The sequence below is a fragment of the Carcharodon carcharias genome, chromosome 2 (assembly GCF_017639515.1).
Source record: "Carcharodon carcharias isolate sCarCar2 chromosome 2, sCarCar2.pri, whole genome shotgun sequence".
In the NCBI taxonomy this organism is placed as follows: domain Eukaryota; kingdom Metazoa; phylum Chordata; class Chondrichthyes; order Lamniformes; family Lamnidae; genus Carcharodon; species Carcharodon carcharias.
This window is the reverse complement of record NC_054468.1, coordinates 37,229,713-37,245,979: the sequence shown is the minus strand read 5'-3', so window position 1 is coordinate 37,245,979 and position 16,267 is coordinate 37,229,713. Positions and strand designations below refer to the sequence as shown.

The window sequence follows — 16,267 nt, the reverse complement described above, 5'->3', positions numbered from 1 at the left end:
ATGATGCCACTAGCCTGGTCTATTGTATTGCGGATCATCACATGGCTGTTGTTATAGTGCTGTTTGGGCTTCGTTTGGTGCCCTCTAAAGGGGATGATCAGCCACCTCCTTAAGGGGGTACCCCTTGAGCCCAAGAACCCAATCACAGAACTGTTTCAGTATTTGAAAAAGCTGAGACAGCTACAAATTCCTCAGGATAAATGAGTTTTGTCAGCTTCCATGGTCCCAGGCACAGATGTACAGGAACACCTTGGTGTGGTCACACACCACCTGCATATCCATGGAGTGGGAGGATTTCCTATTTACGAAGGTGTCAGGTGGATGAGTTGGTGCCCTTATGGCGACATGTGTACAGTCGATAGCCCCCTGCACTTGAAGGAAGCCTGCTACTTGCGCAAACCTCCTGGCTCTCTGAGCCTGCAATGCCACATTCATCAGGAAGTTAAAGTGCTCCCCCACTTGAGAAAAGAGGGCATCACTGACTGTCTTGGTGAAGCTTTGCATGGCTGACTGTGAAATGTTGCGGAGGTCTCCTGCTGAGCCCTGGAAAGAGCCGATTGCATAAAATTCAGAGCTACTGTGACTTTGAGAGCCAGTAGCAGGGCATAAGGATTGGCAAGATCTTGTTAGACAATGGCACATATATTGGTGACCAGTTCTTGGGTTAACCTCAGCTGCCTTCTGCATTGGTCTTCTGTCTTATTTAGATGTAACTTCCCTTAACTCGGGGTAATACTTGGTTGTCCTCCTCCTCCTCCTGCCTGGTGCTCGCAGTGGCACCTCTAACTCCTGGCCTTGCCCTCTCCCTCTGGCCTCATTTTTGATCACGCTTTTGTGCTTCTATGGTGTGAATGTGTGAAGGTACTGACTCCAATTTGTTGCTTCTTTGCCGCGATGCACACTCTTCCCTTCTCCCAGCTGGGTGCCCAAGTCACGAGGGACAGAAGTATCTGGCCTTCCAAGGCCACAGGCCCATCATCTCCCTTGGGTGTCAGCCACACACCTGTGATATGATTTGTGGAAGTTCTATGACACTTGATGAAATTTTTAAAAGTTATCCAAAAGGGTACCTGATCTCTCCAAAGAACTCGGTAGGTATAGACCTTTTTATCAAATGTGTTAAGCACACGAATTGTGTTTCAGAAACCTGGGTAATGAAAATCACTTCTAACTAAAGGCAGTTGCAGTTTTAAATGTGCCACTGCCTCCATGACCCACACATGTGTAAAATACATCCTGCCCCTGTTCGCCACCTCAGGCAAAAATGGTGGATGCCAGGTTCGGGGCGGGACTTCTGGAATCAGGGATCTGCTCCATTTTGGCTAAAGTGCGGTGCCCTTGTGAAAATATGGGTCCAAGTCTTTAGTTATGAAAAAGTGAATCTAAATGTAAATATGTATCAGGCAGTTTTAGAGATTGCTGAACGAACCACTTGTATGAATACATTGCAGCCTTTTTGCAGTCTTTCAAGTTTAGTTCTTTATAAACTACAGAAATAATCTAAAAAATGGAGAATGGTATAGAATTTCATGTAAAATGGATTTCTTAATGACTTCTCAATTTTAATCTTTAACAATCAGTTGAAATTTAATGAGGAGAAATGATAATTGCAACATTTTGGGAGGAAGAGTAAAGATAGGAAATATATATTAAATGATACAACTTTAATTAGATGGAAAAGTCAAGAGACTTAAGGGTTCAGATAGCCTTTTTTAAAGTGAGATAAGTCAAGAAAGCTGTCAAAAAAGCATATGGGATCCCCAATTTTAATAATGAGAAAATGGACTACAGGAACAAAAGAGGTATTATTAAATTAGTTAGGAGTGTGATGAAATTTTCTCCACTTGCCTGGACGAGTGCAGCTCCAAAAACATTTAAGAAGACACCATCCAGGACAAAGCAACCCGCTTGATTGGCACCCTATCCATCATCTTCAACCATCTTCAGCTGCTTCATCAATGACCTTCCCTCCATCATAAGGTCAGAAATGAGTATGTTTGCTGATAATTGCACAATGTTGAGCACCATTCGTCACTCCTCAGATACTAAAGCAGTCCATATCCAAATGCAACAAGACCTGGATAATATCCAGGCTTGGACTGACAAGTGGCAAGTAATATTTGCGCCACTCAAGTGCCAGGCAATGACCATCTCCAACAAGAGAGAATCTAACCATTGCCCCTTGACATTCAATGGTATTACCATCACTGAATCCTCCACCATCAATATCCTGGGAGTTACCATTGACCAGAAACTGAACTGGACTAGCCATATAAATACTGTGGCTACAAGAACAGGTCAGAAGCTAGGAATCTTGCGGTGAGTAACTCATCTCCTGACTCCCCAAAGCATATCCATCATCTACAAGGCACAAATCAGGAATGTGATGGAACACAGTCCCCTTGCCTGGATGAGTGCAACTCCAACAACACTCAAGAAGGTTGACACCATCAAGAACAAAGCAGCCCATTGATTGGCCTCCCATCCACAAACATTCACTCCGTCCACCACCGACACATAGTAGCAGCACCGTGTACCACCTACAAGGTGCACTGCAGAAACTTTCCAAAGCTTCTTAGACAGCATCTTCCAAACCCACAACCACTACCATCTAGAAGGACAAGGGCAGCAGATACATGGGAATGTTACCGCCTGGAAGCTCCCCTCCAAGCCACTCATCCTGACTTGGAGTTATATTGCCATTCCTTCACTATCGCTGGGTCAAAATCCTGGAACTCCCTCCCTAACAGCACTGTGGGTATACCTACACCACATGGACTGCAGCCGTTCAAGAAGGCAGCTCACCTTCTCAAGGCCAATTAGGGATGAGCAATAAATGCTGGCCTAGCCAGCGAAGCCCACATCTATTGAATGAATTAAAAAAATGTCAAAACTTGCTAATGTCACAAGGAGGAAGAATCTAGACGAGAAATAGGAGAACAACATAAACCCTTGAGGGACACCATAGGTAATGGTGTAAGAGCAGGAGGAAAAGCCATTGAAACTGATTCTCTGTCTACAATTATATAAGTAAGAATGGAACCACGTGAGAGCAGTCCCATTCAACTGGATGACAGTGGAGATGCGTTGGAGTAGGATGGTGTAGTCAACCATGTGAAAGGCTGCAGACATGTCGAGAAGGAGGAGGAGGCTAAGTTTACCATTGTCACAGTCACATAGGATGTGACTTGTGACATTGATAAGAGCCACTTCAGTACTGTGGCATGGTGGACATCTGATTGGAGACATTCAAACATGGGGTAGAATATAACGCTCACCGGGTGGGCATGTGCCCGACCCGACCTAGCGTAAAATGATGCACAATGACATCGGGCGAGCGCCTCAACATCATCGCACGCTCGCGCAATATTTCGGTCGGTGGGCGTGCGCAGGAGTTGGCAGCATGCCTGCTGACAATTAAAAGGCTTATTAAGGCCATTAAAGTTATAATTGGAAGAACTTTTTGCTACCCGTCCAATCTTATGTTTGGTGGGCAGGCGAAAAGGCCAAGCCTTTTCAGTTTTTCAGAAACATCATCCATGGGCGGGATGAGGTTTCCAACAGCAAATAAAAATAAAGCATAAATTTTAACATTACATTAATAACATGTCCCTGCTGATGTGACACAGTCACATGTTTTATAACATTTTAAAAATCTTTATTTTTAATGTTCCAAACCTTCATCTCCCTGAGGCAGCCCTGTGCCTCAGGGAGCTTTTCCAGTGCGCACTCGCGCACATAAGTGAACTTGCGTTCTCGCCCTTCCTTCTCCCCCCCCACCCCCCCACATAGGCAGTGCTGCTGCATGGGTTTCACGCTGGGTGGACCTTAATTGGCTCGCCAGCGTGAAATCACGGTCCCGCCCCGATCGTGGGCGATGGTCGGCTTCCCAACCATCCTGTCTGAGCCTGCCTAATGAGGGAAAAATCCTCCCCATGGAGTTTCGGGAAAGGTGGGAAAGGATTTGGGAGACAACAACACATTCAAACACTTAATGGCTTATACTTGGGTGCACAGGACACAATTTCAAATTTTGCAGATAATACAAAACTTGGAAGTGTAGTGAGCTGTGAAGAGGATAGTAATAGATTTCAAAAGGACATAGGCAGCCTGATGGAATGGCCAAACACGTAGCAGATGAAATTTAATGCAGAGAAGTGCGAAGTAATACATTTTGGTAGGATGAACAGGGAAGGGCAATATAAACTAAAGAGTGCAATTCCATTGGTGCTACAGGAACTGGAGACCTGGGGTACATGTGCATAAATGATTGATGGTGGCAGGACAGGTTGAAAAAAGGAATGTGGGATCCTGAGCTTTATAAATGGAGTACAAAAGCAAGAAGGTTATGAATAACCTTTATAAAACACGGGTTTGGCCTTAACTAGAGTATTGTGTTCAATTCTGGGCTCAGCACTTTAGGAAGGATGTGAAGGAAGGAAAGATTTATGTGAATGATTCCAGGAATGAGGATCTTCAGTTACGTTGATAGACTGAAGAAGCTTCTCCTTAAAGAGAAGGATGAGAGGAGATTTGATAGAGTTGTTCAAAATCAAGAGGGGTCCAGACAGAACAGAAAGAGAAAAACTGTCCCCATTGGCAGGAGGATCAAGGACACAGGGGGCACAGATTTTAAGGTGATTGGCAAATGAACCAAAAGCAACATGCGGAGAAACTTTTTTATGCAGCGAGTGGTTATGATGTGGGATGCCTGAGAGGTTAGTGGAGATAGATTCAATTGTGGCTTTCAAAAGGGAATTGGATAAGCATCTCAAGGAAAAATGTTTGCACGGCTACGGGGAAAGGGTGGGGGAGTGGGACCAGCTAAATTGCCCTTACAGCAAGCCAGCATGGGTTTATCAGTCTGAATGGCCTCTGTCTGTGCTTTGACCATTCTATGATACTGTGATAAGGTTAAAAAGAGATTAGTTAGTAGTGTGCAAAGTCATGAATTTTGATTAAGTAAATAGGGAAAAAAAAATCCACTGGTTGATGAGTCAATACTGGAAGACATAAATTTAAGATTATTACTTGAAGAACAGAGAGACCAGAGGGAGAATTTTCCCCCTGTTTGGTGGTGGGGGGGGTGGTTGGGCGCAGACCTGATCGGCGCCCCTGATTGGGTCCGCGCCGCCATTTTACATGGGCCGGCCTTAACCCGGAAGCGTTGAGTGCTCCCTGTGCGGTGGGGCGGTGGGGGGTTGTTCCCTGAGTCGGGGCCTGCGCTCTGACACGCATGTGCGCAAAAGAGCGCAAAAATCTCCCTGAGACAGTGTCACATGAGCTGGGACATGTCAATGAATTTTATAAAAAATTTTATTCAATTTATAAACACTTCATGAAACCTCAGCCCGCCCATGGATGAGGTTCCATGAAAAATGCAAAGGCTGCCTGGGCTCTTTGCCTGCCCACCAACTTTAAGGTTGGACGGGCAGCTCAGTTTATTAGTTTAATTAGTTTCTAAATGGCCTTAATAGGCCTTTGACAGATCGGCGGGAGCCGAGTCGGCTGCGCGCCTGTCAAACTGAAAATCTAAATGACACGTGGTGTTGTTGGGGCGCACGCCTGACATTGCCCCGCGTTATTTTATGTCTTGGCAAGTGGGCCCTGCCCCTGCTCGCTGAGCCAAAAATTCTCGCCTAGGAGAACATAGAAACTAGGAGCAGGAGTAGGCCATTCGGCCCTTCAATCTGCTCCGCCATTCATTATGATCATGGCTGATCATCCAATTCAATAGCCTAATCCCGCTTTCTCCCCATACCCTTGATCCCTTTTGCCCCAAGAGCTATATCTAACTCCTTCTTGAAAACATACAATGTTTTGGTCTCAACTACTTTCTGTGGTAACGAATTCCACAGGCTCACCACTCTCTGGGTGAAGAAATTTCTCCTCATCTCAGTCCTAAATGGTCTACCCCATATCCTCAGACTGTGACCCTTGGTTCTGGACTCCCCCACCATTGAGAACATCCTTCCTGCATCTACCCTGTCTAGTCCTGTTAGAATTTTATAGGTTTCTATGAGATCCCCCCTCATTCTTCTGAACTCCAGCAAATATAATCCTAAACGACTCAATCTCTCCTCATATGATAGTCCTGCTATCCCCAGAATCAGTCGGGTAAACCTTCACTGCACTCCCTCTATAGCAAGTACATCCTTCCTCAGATGACCAAAACTGCACACAATATTCCAGGTGTGGTCTCACCAACGCCCTGTACAATTGTAGCAAGACATCCCTGTTCCTGTACTCAAATCCTCTGGCTATGAAGGCCAACCTACCATTTGCCTTCTTTACCGCCTGCTGCACCTGCATGCTTACCTTCAGTGACTGGTGTACAAGGACACCCAGGTCTTGTTGCACGTTCCCCTCTCTCAATTTATAGCCATTCAGGTAATAATCTGCCTTCTTGTTTTTGCTACCAAAGTGGATAACCTCAATTTATCCACATTATACTGCAAATCCCATGCATTTGCTCACTCACTCAGCTTGTCTAAATCACACTGAAGCTTCTCTGCATCCTCCTCACTGCTCACCCTCCCACCCAGTTTTGTGTCATCTGCAAATTTGGAGATATTACATTTAGTTCCCTCATCTAAATCATTAATATATATTGTGAATAACTGGGGTCCCAGCACCAATCCCTGCGGTACCCCACCAGTCACTGCCTTGTCATTGGTATGGACTTGAATTAAATGAATCCCTCTTTCAGATATCCAACACAGGCGTGATGGGCCAAATTGACTCCTTCTATGCCTTACCAAACCAGAAGCCTATCCAGCCTCTTCAGTGTGAGTTCAAAGTCAGAAGTTTTAACATTCGTAGCAGTTGCCACATTATTACGTTGAAGTTGGGAAGAATACAATGCCATATTGTAATTCAAACTATGATACTGAACAGTCTACAGTTCAGATGATAAGTGTATTATGAAACATATTCAGTTCAAAAACAATTTTAATGTCTCTGTATAGTCGAGTATCAGTAGGCATCATATAGCAAAATTTTGATTTTATATTGAATTTGTACAACAGCCTAATGAAAAATAGCAATAGCCTGAAGGTTAGTAAAATGTTGCAATTCAAGCTCTGATTAAACCTAACTAGTCATGTTTTTTTAAATAAACAAAATGCTGGAAATATTCAGCAAGTTAGGCAGCATCTAAGGGAAGAAAAACAGAATTAACTTTAATATTTTAATGAGCTGTCATCAATCTGAAAGGTTAACTCTAATCCCTCTCCACAGATGCTGCCTGACTAGCTGAACATTTCCAGCATTTTCTGCTCTTATTTCAGATTTCCAACATCCATATGCTTTAGTCATTTTCCTGGAGCAGGCTCTGAAGAGTACATGAAGCATTTTTCATAACTTGTTTATCTGTCCTGTATCAGAACTTCAATAGCTTCTTCTAAAATATTTATTGTGATATTCAATTTCTGTCTAAAGTTTCTTTAATAATATGTACAGCTTGACACCTTAAAAAGCAGAGTGGACAGAACTGCAACTGATCTGGAAACAGTAAGAAGCCAAATAACAAATCTGAAACGACAAAACATGGACAAATCCTACAAGTAAGAGTTTTATTCAGTGTCATGATCTATCTATATTTTCATTTAAATTGTTGATGATTTCTCTCTTTTAATTGTTTAACATATTTTCTGATTGTTAAAGAAAAGTGAGTGACGTTTGAAGTACAGAATAGATATTGAACCAATCCGTTTAAAGGTGTAAAATACCTTCTACCTTGTGTATATCTCTGCACTCAGCTGGTTTTAACTTTTCCTAGTTCAAAAGCATTGACTTCCAGGCTAAGATGTCTTTCACCAGACCTGACTACTGTAAGATTTTCTTTGTATGTCTCCCATCTGCCATTCTCTGTAAATTCAAACTGTTCCACAACTCATCATTAACAATCATTTATTTATTTGGTCATGGAACATGGGCATCACTGGCTTGGCCAGCATTAATTGCCCATCCCTAATTGACTGTGAGGAGGTGGTGAGCTGCCTTCTTGAACTGCTGCAGTGTTGTAGGAACACCCTCAGTGCTGTTAGGAAGGGAGTACCAGAATTTTGACCCAGCGACAGTGAAGGAATGGCGATATAATTCCAAGTAAGGATGGTCTGTGGCTTGCAGGGAAACTTGAAGGTGATGGTGCTCTCATGTATCTGCTGTCTTTGTCCTTCTACCTGGTAGAGGCTGTGGGTTTGGAAGGTGCTGTCTAAGGAGCCTTGCTGCAGTACATCTTGTAGATGGTACAAACTGCTGCCACTGTATGTTGGTGGTGAGAGAGTGAATTTTTGGATAGGGTGCCAATCAAGCAAGCTGCTTTGTCCTTGATGTCGAGCTCCTTGAATTTTGTTGGAGCTGCACACATCCAGGCAAGTGGGGAGTATTCCATCACACTCCTGACTGTGCCTTGTAGATTGTGGACAGGCTCTGGGGAGTCAGGAATTAGGTTACTCACCACAGAATTCCCAGCCTCTGACCTACATTTGTAGCCACAGTATTTATATGGCTGGTCCAGTTCAATTTCTGGTCAATGGTAATCCCCAGGATTTTGATAGTGGGGGATTCAGTGATGGTAATGCCATTGAATGTCAAGGGGAGATGGTTAGATTCTCTCTTGTTCGAGATGGTCATTGCCTGGCACTTGTGTGGCGTGAATGTTACTTGCCACTTATCATCCCAAGCTTGAATATTGTCCATGCCTTGCTGTATTTGGACATGGACTGCTTCAGTATCTGAGGAGTCGAGAATGGTGCTGGATATTGTGAAATCATCAGAGAATGTCCCCACTTATGACCTTATGATGGAGGGAAGGTCACTAATGAAACAGCTGAAGATGGTTGGGCCTAGGACACTCTGTTGATGAACTCCTACAGCATGTCAGGAAGCTGAGATGATTGACTTCCAACAATTACAACCATCCTCCTTTGTGCTAGGTATAACTCCAACAAGTGGAGAGTTTTCCCCTGATTCCCATTGACTTCAGTTTTGCTTGGGCTCCTTGGTGCCATGCTTGGTCAAATGTGACCTTGATGCTAAGGGCAGTCATTCTGCTGCATGTATTATTTCCCAGATGATGACCTGATCTCACTATATGCCAATCCTCATCCATTGATTTTGTGCACCATTCACTGCCACATTTAATTAAAATTCCTTATAAATTACTTCGTAGCTTTGAAACAGAATTTTCCGTCCCCTCCCGCTCATGGGATTCTTTGGTCCCGCCAAAGTGAATGGACCTTTGAGTGGATCGCTGCATTTTTGGCCCTGGCCCCGTACCTGCTGTGACGGGGCCGGAGAATTCCACCAGCTCTATATTCCTAATAATCCATTCCTTTTAATCCATACTTCTGTGTATGCCCTTGGCCTTTTTCACACCACTGGTTACAGCCTTTAGCCACCTTGAACCTACTCAAGCTCCCTCACTAAACCACTTCACTACTGTCACTGTATCTATACCTTCAAATACATCCTTAAACCCCACCTTAAACTAAGCATTCAGGTACCCTTCCTAATTTCTCCCTTCGTGTCCATAAATGATTGAACACGCCTATTCGTGAAACACCTCAGGATATTCTTTTTTTACTCTTTAATTAAGCTGGTGTTGCTTGCTAGGCCAGCATTTATTGCCTATCCCATATTAAAAATGCTATGTAAATGCAAGTTTTCAAAAAAATTCTTTCATGAGATATGAGCATTGGTGGAAAGGCCACCATTTGTTCCCATCCCTAATTGCCATTGAGAAGGTGGTGGTGAGTTGCCTCCTTGAGCTGCTGCAGTCTGTCTGAAGTAGGTACACCCATTGCCCTTTTAGGAATGGAGTTCCAGGATTTTGACCCAGCAACAGTGAAGGAATGGTGATAGAATACAAATTGGTAGTAAAGTTAATAAATATATAAAAAGCAACATAAATAAGTGAATAACATAATTAAGTAATTACTTAAAACACATTAACACAGGACAGGTGACACTGCAGCATGCGGCAGCTCCTGGATAACATTGTGATCCAGGGCAACCACGTCTGCAGTAAGTGGTTGCAGCTCGAGAAACTTTGGCTGAGTCATTGAGCTGGAGGCTGAGCTGCAAACTCTGTGACACATCATGAAGGAGGAATGTTACTTGGATGCATTGTACCAGGAGGCAGTCACACCATTTAGGATAGGGTCTGATGTGGTCAGAGGTCAGGGACAGGAGGGTGTGACTGTGAGTAAGGCAGGTGAGGGGACCCAGAGGGCAGGAGTGTGAGCCTCTGCAATTATCCAATAGGTTTGAGATTATCTCAGCTTGTTTGGATGAGAGTGGGGGCTGCAGGGTGAATGAGCAAACTGACCATGGCACCGTGGTACAGGAAGCCATTCAAGTGGGGAGAGCAAAAAGGAATGTAGTGGTAGTAGGGGACAGTATAGTGAGGGGGATTGTCACTGTTCTCTGCAGCAAAAAATGAGAGTCCAGCTAGCTGGGTTGCCTGTCCGGTGCCAGGGTTCAGGACATCTGCTCAGGGCTGAGAGGAACTTGCAGTGGGTGAGGGAGGATCTGGTTGTTGTGGTCCATTTAGGTACCAACAACTTAGGTTGAACTAGAAAAAAGGTTCTGCATAGAGAGTATGAGGAGCTAGGTACTAAATTGAAAAGCAGAACCTCAAAGATTATAACCCCTGGGTTATTACCTGAACCACATGCAAATTGGTGTGGGGCACATAAAATTAAAGAGATGAACATGTGGTCAAAGACTGGTGTGGGAGAAGTGGGTTTCAATTCGTGGGGCATTGGCATCAGTACTGGGGAAAATGGGGGCTATACAATTGGGACGGTCTGCACCTGAACCGTGCTGGAACTAGTGATCTTGCGAACCACATAACTAGGGAAGTAGAGAGGGTTTTAAATTAAATAGGTGGAGGTAAGGAATCAAATGTGGGAAGTGTGGTATATCAAAGAGCAGAGACGAGGTAAGAGAGGAGAATAGTAATATGGGAAATGAGGGTCGGAGAATGGCAGGAAGGTATGGAGACAAAAAATCTCAGAACGCACCAAGAATCAAGATGAGATATCACAAAGGTGACAAAAAGACAAAACTAAAGGCTCTGTATCTGAATGTGTGTACCATTCATAACAAAGCAAACAAATTGATAGCGCACATTGAAGTAAATAAATATGATCTGATGGCAATTACAAAGACGTGGCTACAGGATGACAAGGATTGAGTCCTGAATAGTAAGGGGCATATGACCTTCAAGAAAAATAGAAAGCTAGGTAAAGATGGAGGGATAGCACTGTAAATCAAGGATGGCATTTGTGCAATAGTTAGAGATTACCTTGGTTCAGGAGATCAGGGTGTAGAATCGGTTTAGGTGGAGATGAAAAATAGTAGGGGAAAGAAGTCACTCGTGGGAGTGGTCTACAGGCTCCCTAACAGTAACCACAATGCAGGACAAAGCATACAAGAATAAATATTGGGTGCTTGTGATAAAAGGACAGCAATAATCGTGGGTGACTTTAATCTATATATCTGGAAAAATCAGATTGGCAGTAGTAGCCTGGGTGAGGAGTTCATAGAATGCTTTTGAGATAGTTTCTTAGAGCAGCATGTTCTGGAACTAACCAGAGAGCAGGTTATATTAGACTTGGTATTGTGTAATGTGATGGGATTAATTAATGACTTCAGGGCTCCAGGGTAATGGCACCCCTAAGTAGGAGTGACCACAATATGATTAAATTTTACATCCAATATGAAAGGGAGAAGAGTGGGTCTAAGATTAGTATTTTAAACTTAAGTAAGGGCAACTATGTGGGGATGAAAGCTGAGCTAGCTGAAATGAACTGAGATAATAGGCTAGGGGAGAGATCAATAGAAAAGCAATGGCAGACATTTAAGGGGATTTTTCAGAATACTCAAAATAAGTACATTCCTACTGTAAAAAATTCCAAAGAAGTTAGGGAAAGCATAAAACTTAAGGAAAAAGCATATAACTCTGCAAAGATGAGTGGCAGGTCAGATGATTGGTCAGAATATAAAGAATGACTAAAAGCAGAGAATGACTAAAAAGTTAATCAGGAAAAAGAAATTCGAGTATGAAAGGAAGCTAGCTAGAAATGTAAAAACGGATAGCAAGAGTTTCTACAGGTATCTAAACAGGAAAAGGGAAGGTAGAGTGAGTGTTGGTCCTCTTGAGAATGAGAATGGAGAGTTAATAGTAGATAATAAGGAAATGGCGGATGAAATGAACAAAAAAATTGCTGCTGTCTTCACTATGGAGGATTTAAAAATCATTCCAGGAATAGCTATAAATCAGGAGATGGAGGGGAGTGAGAAACTTGGTGAAATTACAATCAAGGGAAGCGGTACTGAGAAAACTGATGGAGCTGTGGGCTGACAAGTCTCCTAATCCAGATGGACTTCATCCTAGGGTCTTTAAAGAGGTAACTAATCATGTCGTAGATGCATTGGTGTGAATTTTCCAAAATTCCCTAGATTCTGGAAAGATTTCATCAGACTGGAAGAAGGGAGTGAGGCAGAAAACAGGAAACTATAGGCCAGTTAGCTTGACATCTGTAGTGGAGAAGGTGTTAGAGTTGATCATTAAAGAGGTTATAGCTGGGCACTTAGAAAAATACAAGGTAATCAGGAAAAGTCAGCATGGTTTTGTGAAAGGTAAATCATGTTTAACCAATTTATTAGAGTTCTTTGAAGGAATAATAGGTATTATGGATGAAGGGGAACCTGTAGACCCTTTTTCAGATTGGCAGGATATAATAAATGGAGTCCCACAAGGTTCTGTGCTGGGGCCTCAACTTTTTACGAATGACACCTGCTTTGGGGCATATTGTAGTGCTCCCCCTGAACGATCCAGGCATCAGAAGCGCATCTTCGAAAGACCTATGGTCCTCTCTATCACCGCCCTTGTGGAGGCATGACTCCTATTAGAATGCTGCTCTGCCTCTTCTTGGGTGGTGACCATTTCAACGGATAGCCCTCGTCACCCAGCAGCCATCCATCCAGTTGGGCTGGAGAACTGTATAGCCTCGGCACCTTGGAGTGTCTGAGGATGTAAGTGTCATGGGAGCTGCCAGGGTTCCGTGCACAGATTTGCAGAATCTGCGTCCTGTGGTCACATACTATATGGACATTCATCGAGTGGAATCCATGTTGATGAAGGCACTCGGCTGACCCACTGGTGCCTTGATGGCCAAATGTGTGCAGTCGATTGCACCCTGAATGCGGGGGAACCCAGCAATCGCTGCAAAGCCTCTGGCTCACTCAGCCTGGCTGGCCTCATCCGTATGGAAATTAATAAATGTTATTACCCACCTAAACAGAGCTTCTGTCACCAGCTTGACACATCTGTGGACAGCTGATTGGGACACTCCACAAAGATCCCCCACTGACCCTGAAAAGAGCTGGAGGCATAGATGTTGAGGGCCACTGTGACCTTCAGAGCCACTGATATCCACACAGTTGGAGGTGATCTCAGGCCTAATCACTTGACAAATGTAGGTCACAGTCTCCCTGGAGAGGCGGAGCCTCCTTTGGCATTGCATCTCAGACATATTGAGATAGCTGCATCGCCACCTGTAAACTCTGGCAGCAGGATAGTGGTATCTTCTGCGGCCCCTTCTGCCTTGGACTACCTGCTGGCCCTGCACGCCTTGTGCCTGCACCTCTCCTCCCACAGATTGCTCCAGTGGAAGCTGCATTGGGACGCCTGGCCCCCTCTCCCTTCTGCCCCTCCCTTCCTCCTCAGAGGAGGTGCCACCAGCAGAGAACACAATCCCCATTACCAGGGTAACAGAAGACTGTCTGATATCTGGAATGACTTGTGTTCCAGATTACCCCGCCTCAAGCCATGCTGTTCCTCATACATTAATCACAAAAAGTTGGCATGCAGGTACAGCAAACAATCAGGAAGGCAAATGGAATATTAGCCATTATTGCAAGGGGAATGGAGTATAAAAATAGGGAATTATTGCTGCAACTGTACAAGGCTTGGTGAGACCACACCCAGGGCAGAATTTTATGCCCTAAGATAAGCCACATGTTGCTATGTATTTTGCTCGACTTTGAAAGATGAAAAAAATAAACATGCTCTCAGGCCAAGGCTTGAGTTATAAACTAGCAAGATTTATTGAACCTTGAACAAATAAATTAACAGTTGTAAAAACAAGCAATAAGCTTTCATTACTTATCTATAAATTTAGGATATATAAAACACGCAAAGTTGCTTCACTTGTGCTAACACAAACTGTAAAGCTGAACCTGGAATAAGTAAAGAACAGAATTAAGGAGTTTTCAGTTTTATTTCTCAGTAAAATAAAGAAAGCCTTGAACTTGGCAAGTGTATTGCCTGTCTTACGGTATCCAGTTCGTGTTCTTACCAAGACAACATCGAGTGAGTGCTAGACTTTGATTATGTATATCACATATCACATTTATTTGATATAACTTGCAGATTAATGAATGCTAAAGAGCAAAACAAAGCCCTTGAGGAAAAACTCAAAGCTACAATTGAAACAATGTTGAGTTCTGAGGAACAAGTGGCTAGAATGGAGAAGACACTGAAAAATGAAGAGAACAGTGTAAAGGTGAGGAATTTCTAGGTAATTTTAAGGTAAAACCGTAAGTTTATAGTTTAAGCTTTTTGACAAATGCTGTTACATTTTATTTTTAAATGCTTATCTTGTATAACCATCTATTTAAATAAAAACTTTGAGAATGTTTGTCACTGCCCCAATGGTATTTCTTATACAAAGCTACCAACAAATCACATTGAACAATGTTAACAAAACTATTCAAAAACCGAAGAAATCTAGCTACTTTCTGCTTATTTTCCTGATCTTGATAGAACCTGGAGACGCTAATGAGACAACATAAACGGGAAGCCAAGTTCTGCCCCAACAAATCTCTTTGTAATTAAGGCTAATATGCCATTTGCTTTCCTAATTGTTTGCTATACCTGTAGATTAATTTTGTGGAAAAAGTGATTACCCAAGGGGAGAGTTGAGTTTAGGAATGGAATGGTAATGAGACGGTGACTGCTGCTCCTCGAAGCTTTAGGCCATTGAAGAAGCTTGGCTATTACAGGAGGATTTGAATTACATCCAGGCATAGGTTGCAAGTGGCTGGTATTATTTGTGCCATTTAAGTGCTAAACAATGACATCTCCAACAAGAAAAGGCCTAGCTACCTTCCGCTGAGCAACAGAACCACCATCGCTGTTCCCTACCATGAACATCTGGGGATCACCTTGATTAGGAACTTAATTGGAGTGGCCATATCATTACCATGGCTAAAACAGGACAGAGGCGAGATGCTGTGTAATAAATGACAAACATCCTGACCCTTCAAAGCCACTCCACCATAAGTAAGGTTCAAATGTGATAGAATACTCACTTCTCACCTGGAATGGTACAACTGCAACAGCATTTAGGAAACTCAATACCACTGAAGACAAAAGGTTCACTTAATTGGTACTCAGACCACAAGCTTCAATGTCCGCTATCTTCGCCAGTGACACGCAGTGGCTGCAGTATGAATGATTTATAGGATACACTGCAGTATGGATAATTTGTCAGCACCCTCCTTCTCTGCAATCTCTACCACCAAAAAGGACAAGGACAGGAATATCATGGGAACTCCATCAATATAAATTCCCATCCAAGTCACACACCAACTTGATTTGGAAACATACCACTGCTTCCTTATTGTGGCTGTGTCAAATTTTTGAATCCCCTACTAAGGATGCAGTGGTTTAAGGAGAAGGCCAGAGATCACCTTCGCAAGATTATCACCTTCACAAGGCAACTGGTAATGGGCACTAAAGATTCAGTTTTGCGAGCATTACCTAAGGCCCAACAACAGCAGAAAACTGAAATATGGCAGAATTGCGGATTAAGTATTCCTGGGTATAACATTTTCAGGAGGGAATGAGTTAGGAGGCTAAGGAAGGTGGAGTAAAATCAAAGACATTATCATAGCTCTGGGTATTGAAGAATTATGTATAGAGTGAGCTTTGCATTGAGTTGAATAACAAAGGGATCAGTCCCATTTCTAAAGAGCGATCAGAAAATGAAAGATGAAATTCAATATTATTTATTCTCATAATGTGGCAGGGCCACAAATGACATCAGTTGTTAATTACTCTGATGTGGTGATGGGCTGCATTCTTGCATCCTAACCATTGCAACTGAGTAACTTGATCGATCACATCAAAGGGCATTAAGAGTCACCACATTTAATCTGAATAGTGTAAATTTCAGTATACTGTTTGAGA

The 16,267-nt window shown here is 43.2% G+C and overlaps 1 protein-coding gene across 1 annotated transcript in view; it reads left to right on the top strand.

Moving 5' to 3' along the window:
- ccdc39 (coiled-coil domain containing 39) overlaps nucleotides 1–16,267 on the top strand; it is a 141,691-nt gene that overhangs the window by 25,478 nt on the left and 99,946 nt on the right. Inside the window, exons 8-9 of the mRNA XM_041204947.1 lie at nucleotides 7,462–7,565; nucleotides 14,447–14,579. Of these exons, the coding sequence (XP_041060881.1) occupies nucleotides 7,462–7,565; nucleotides 14,447–14,579 (237 nt within the window). The remainder of the gene's footprint in view (nucleotides 1–7,461; nucleotides 7,566–14,446; nucleotides 14,580–16,267) is intronic.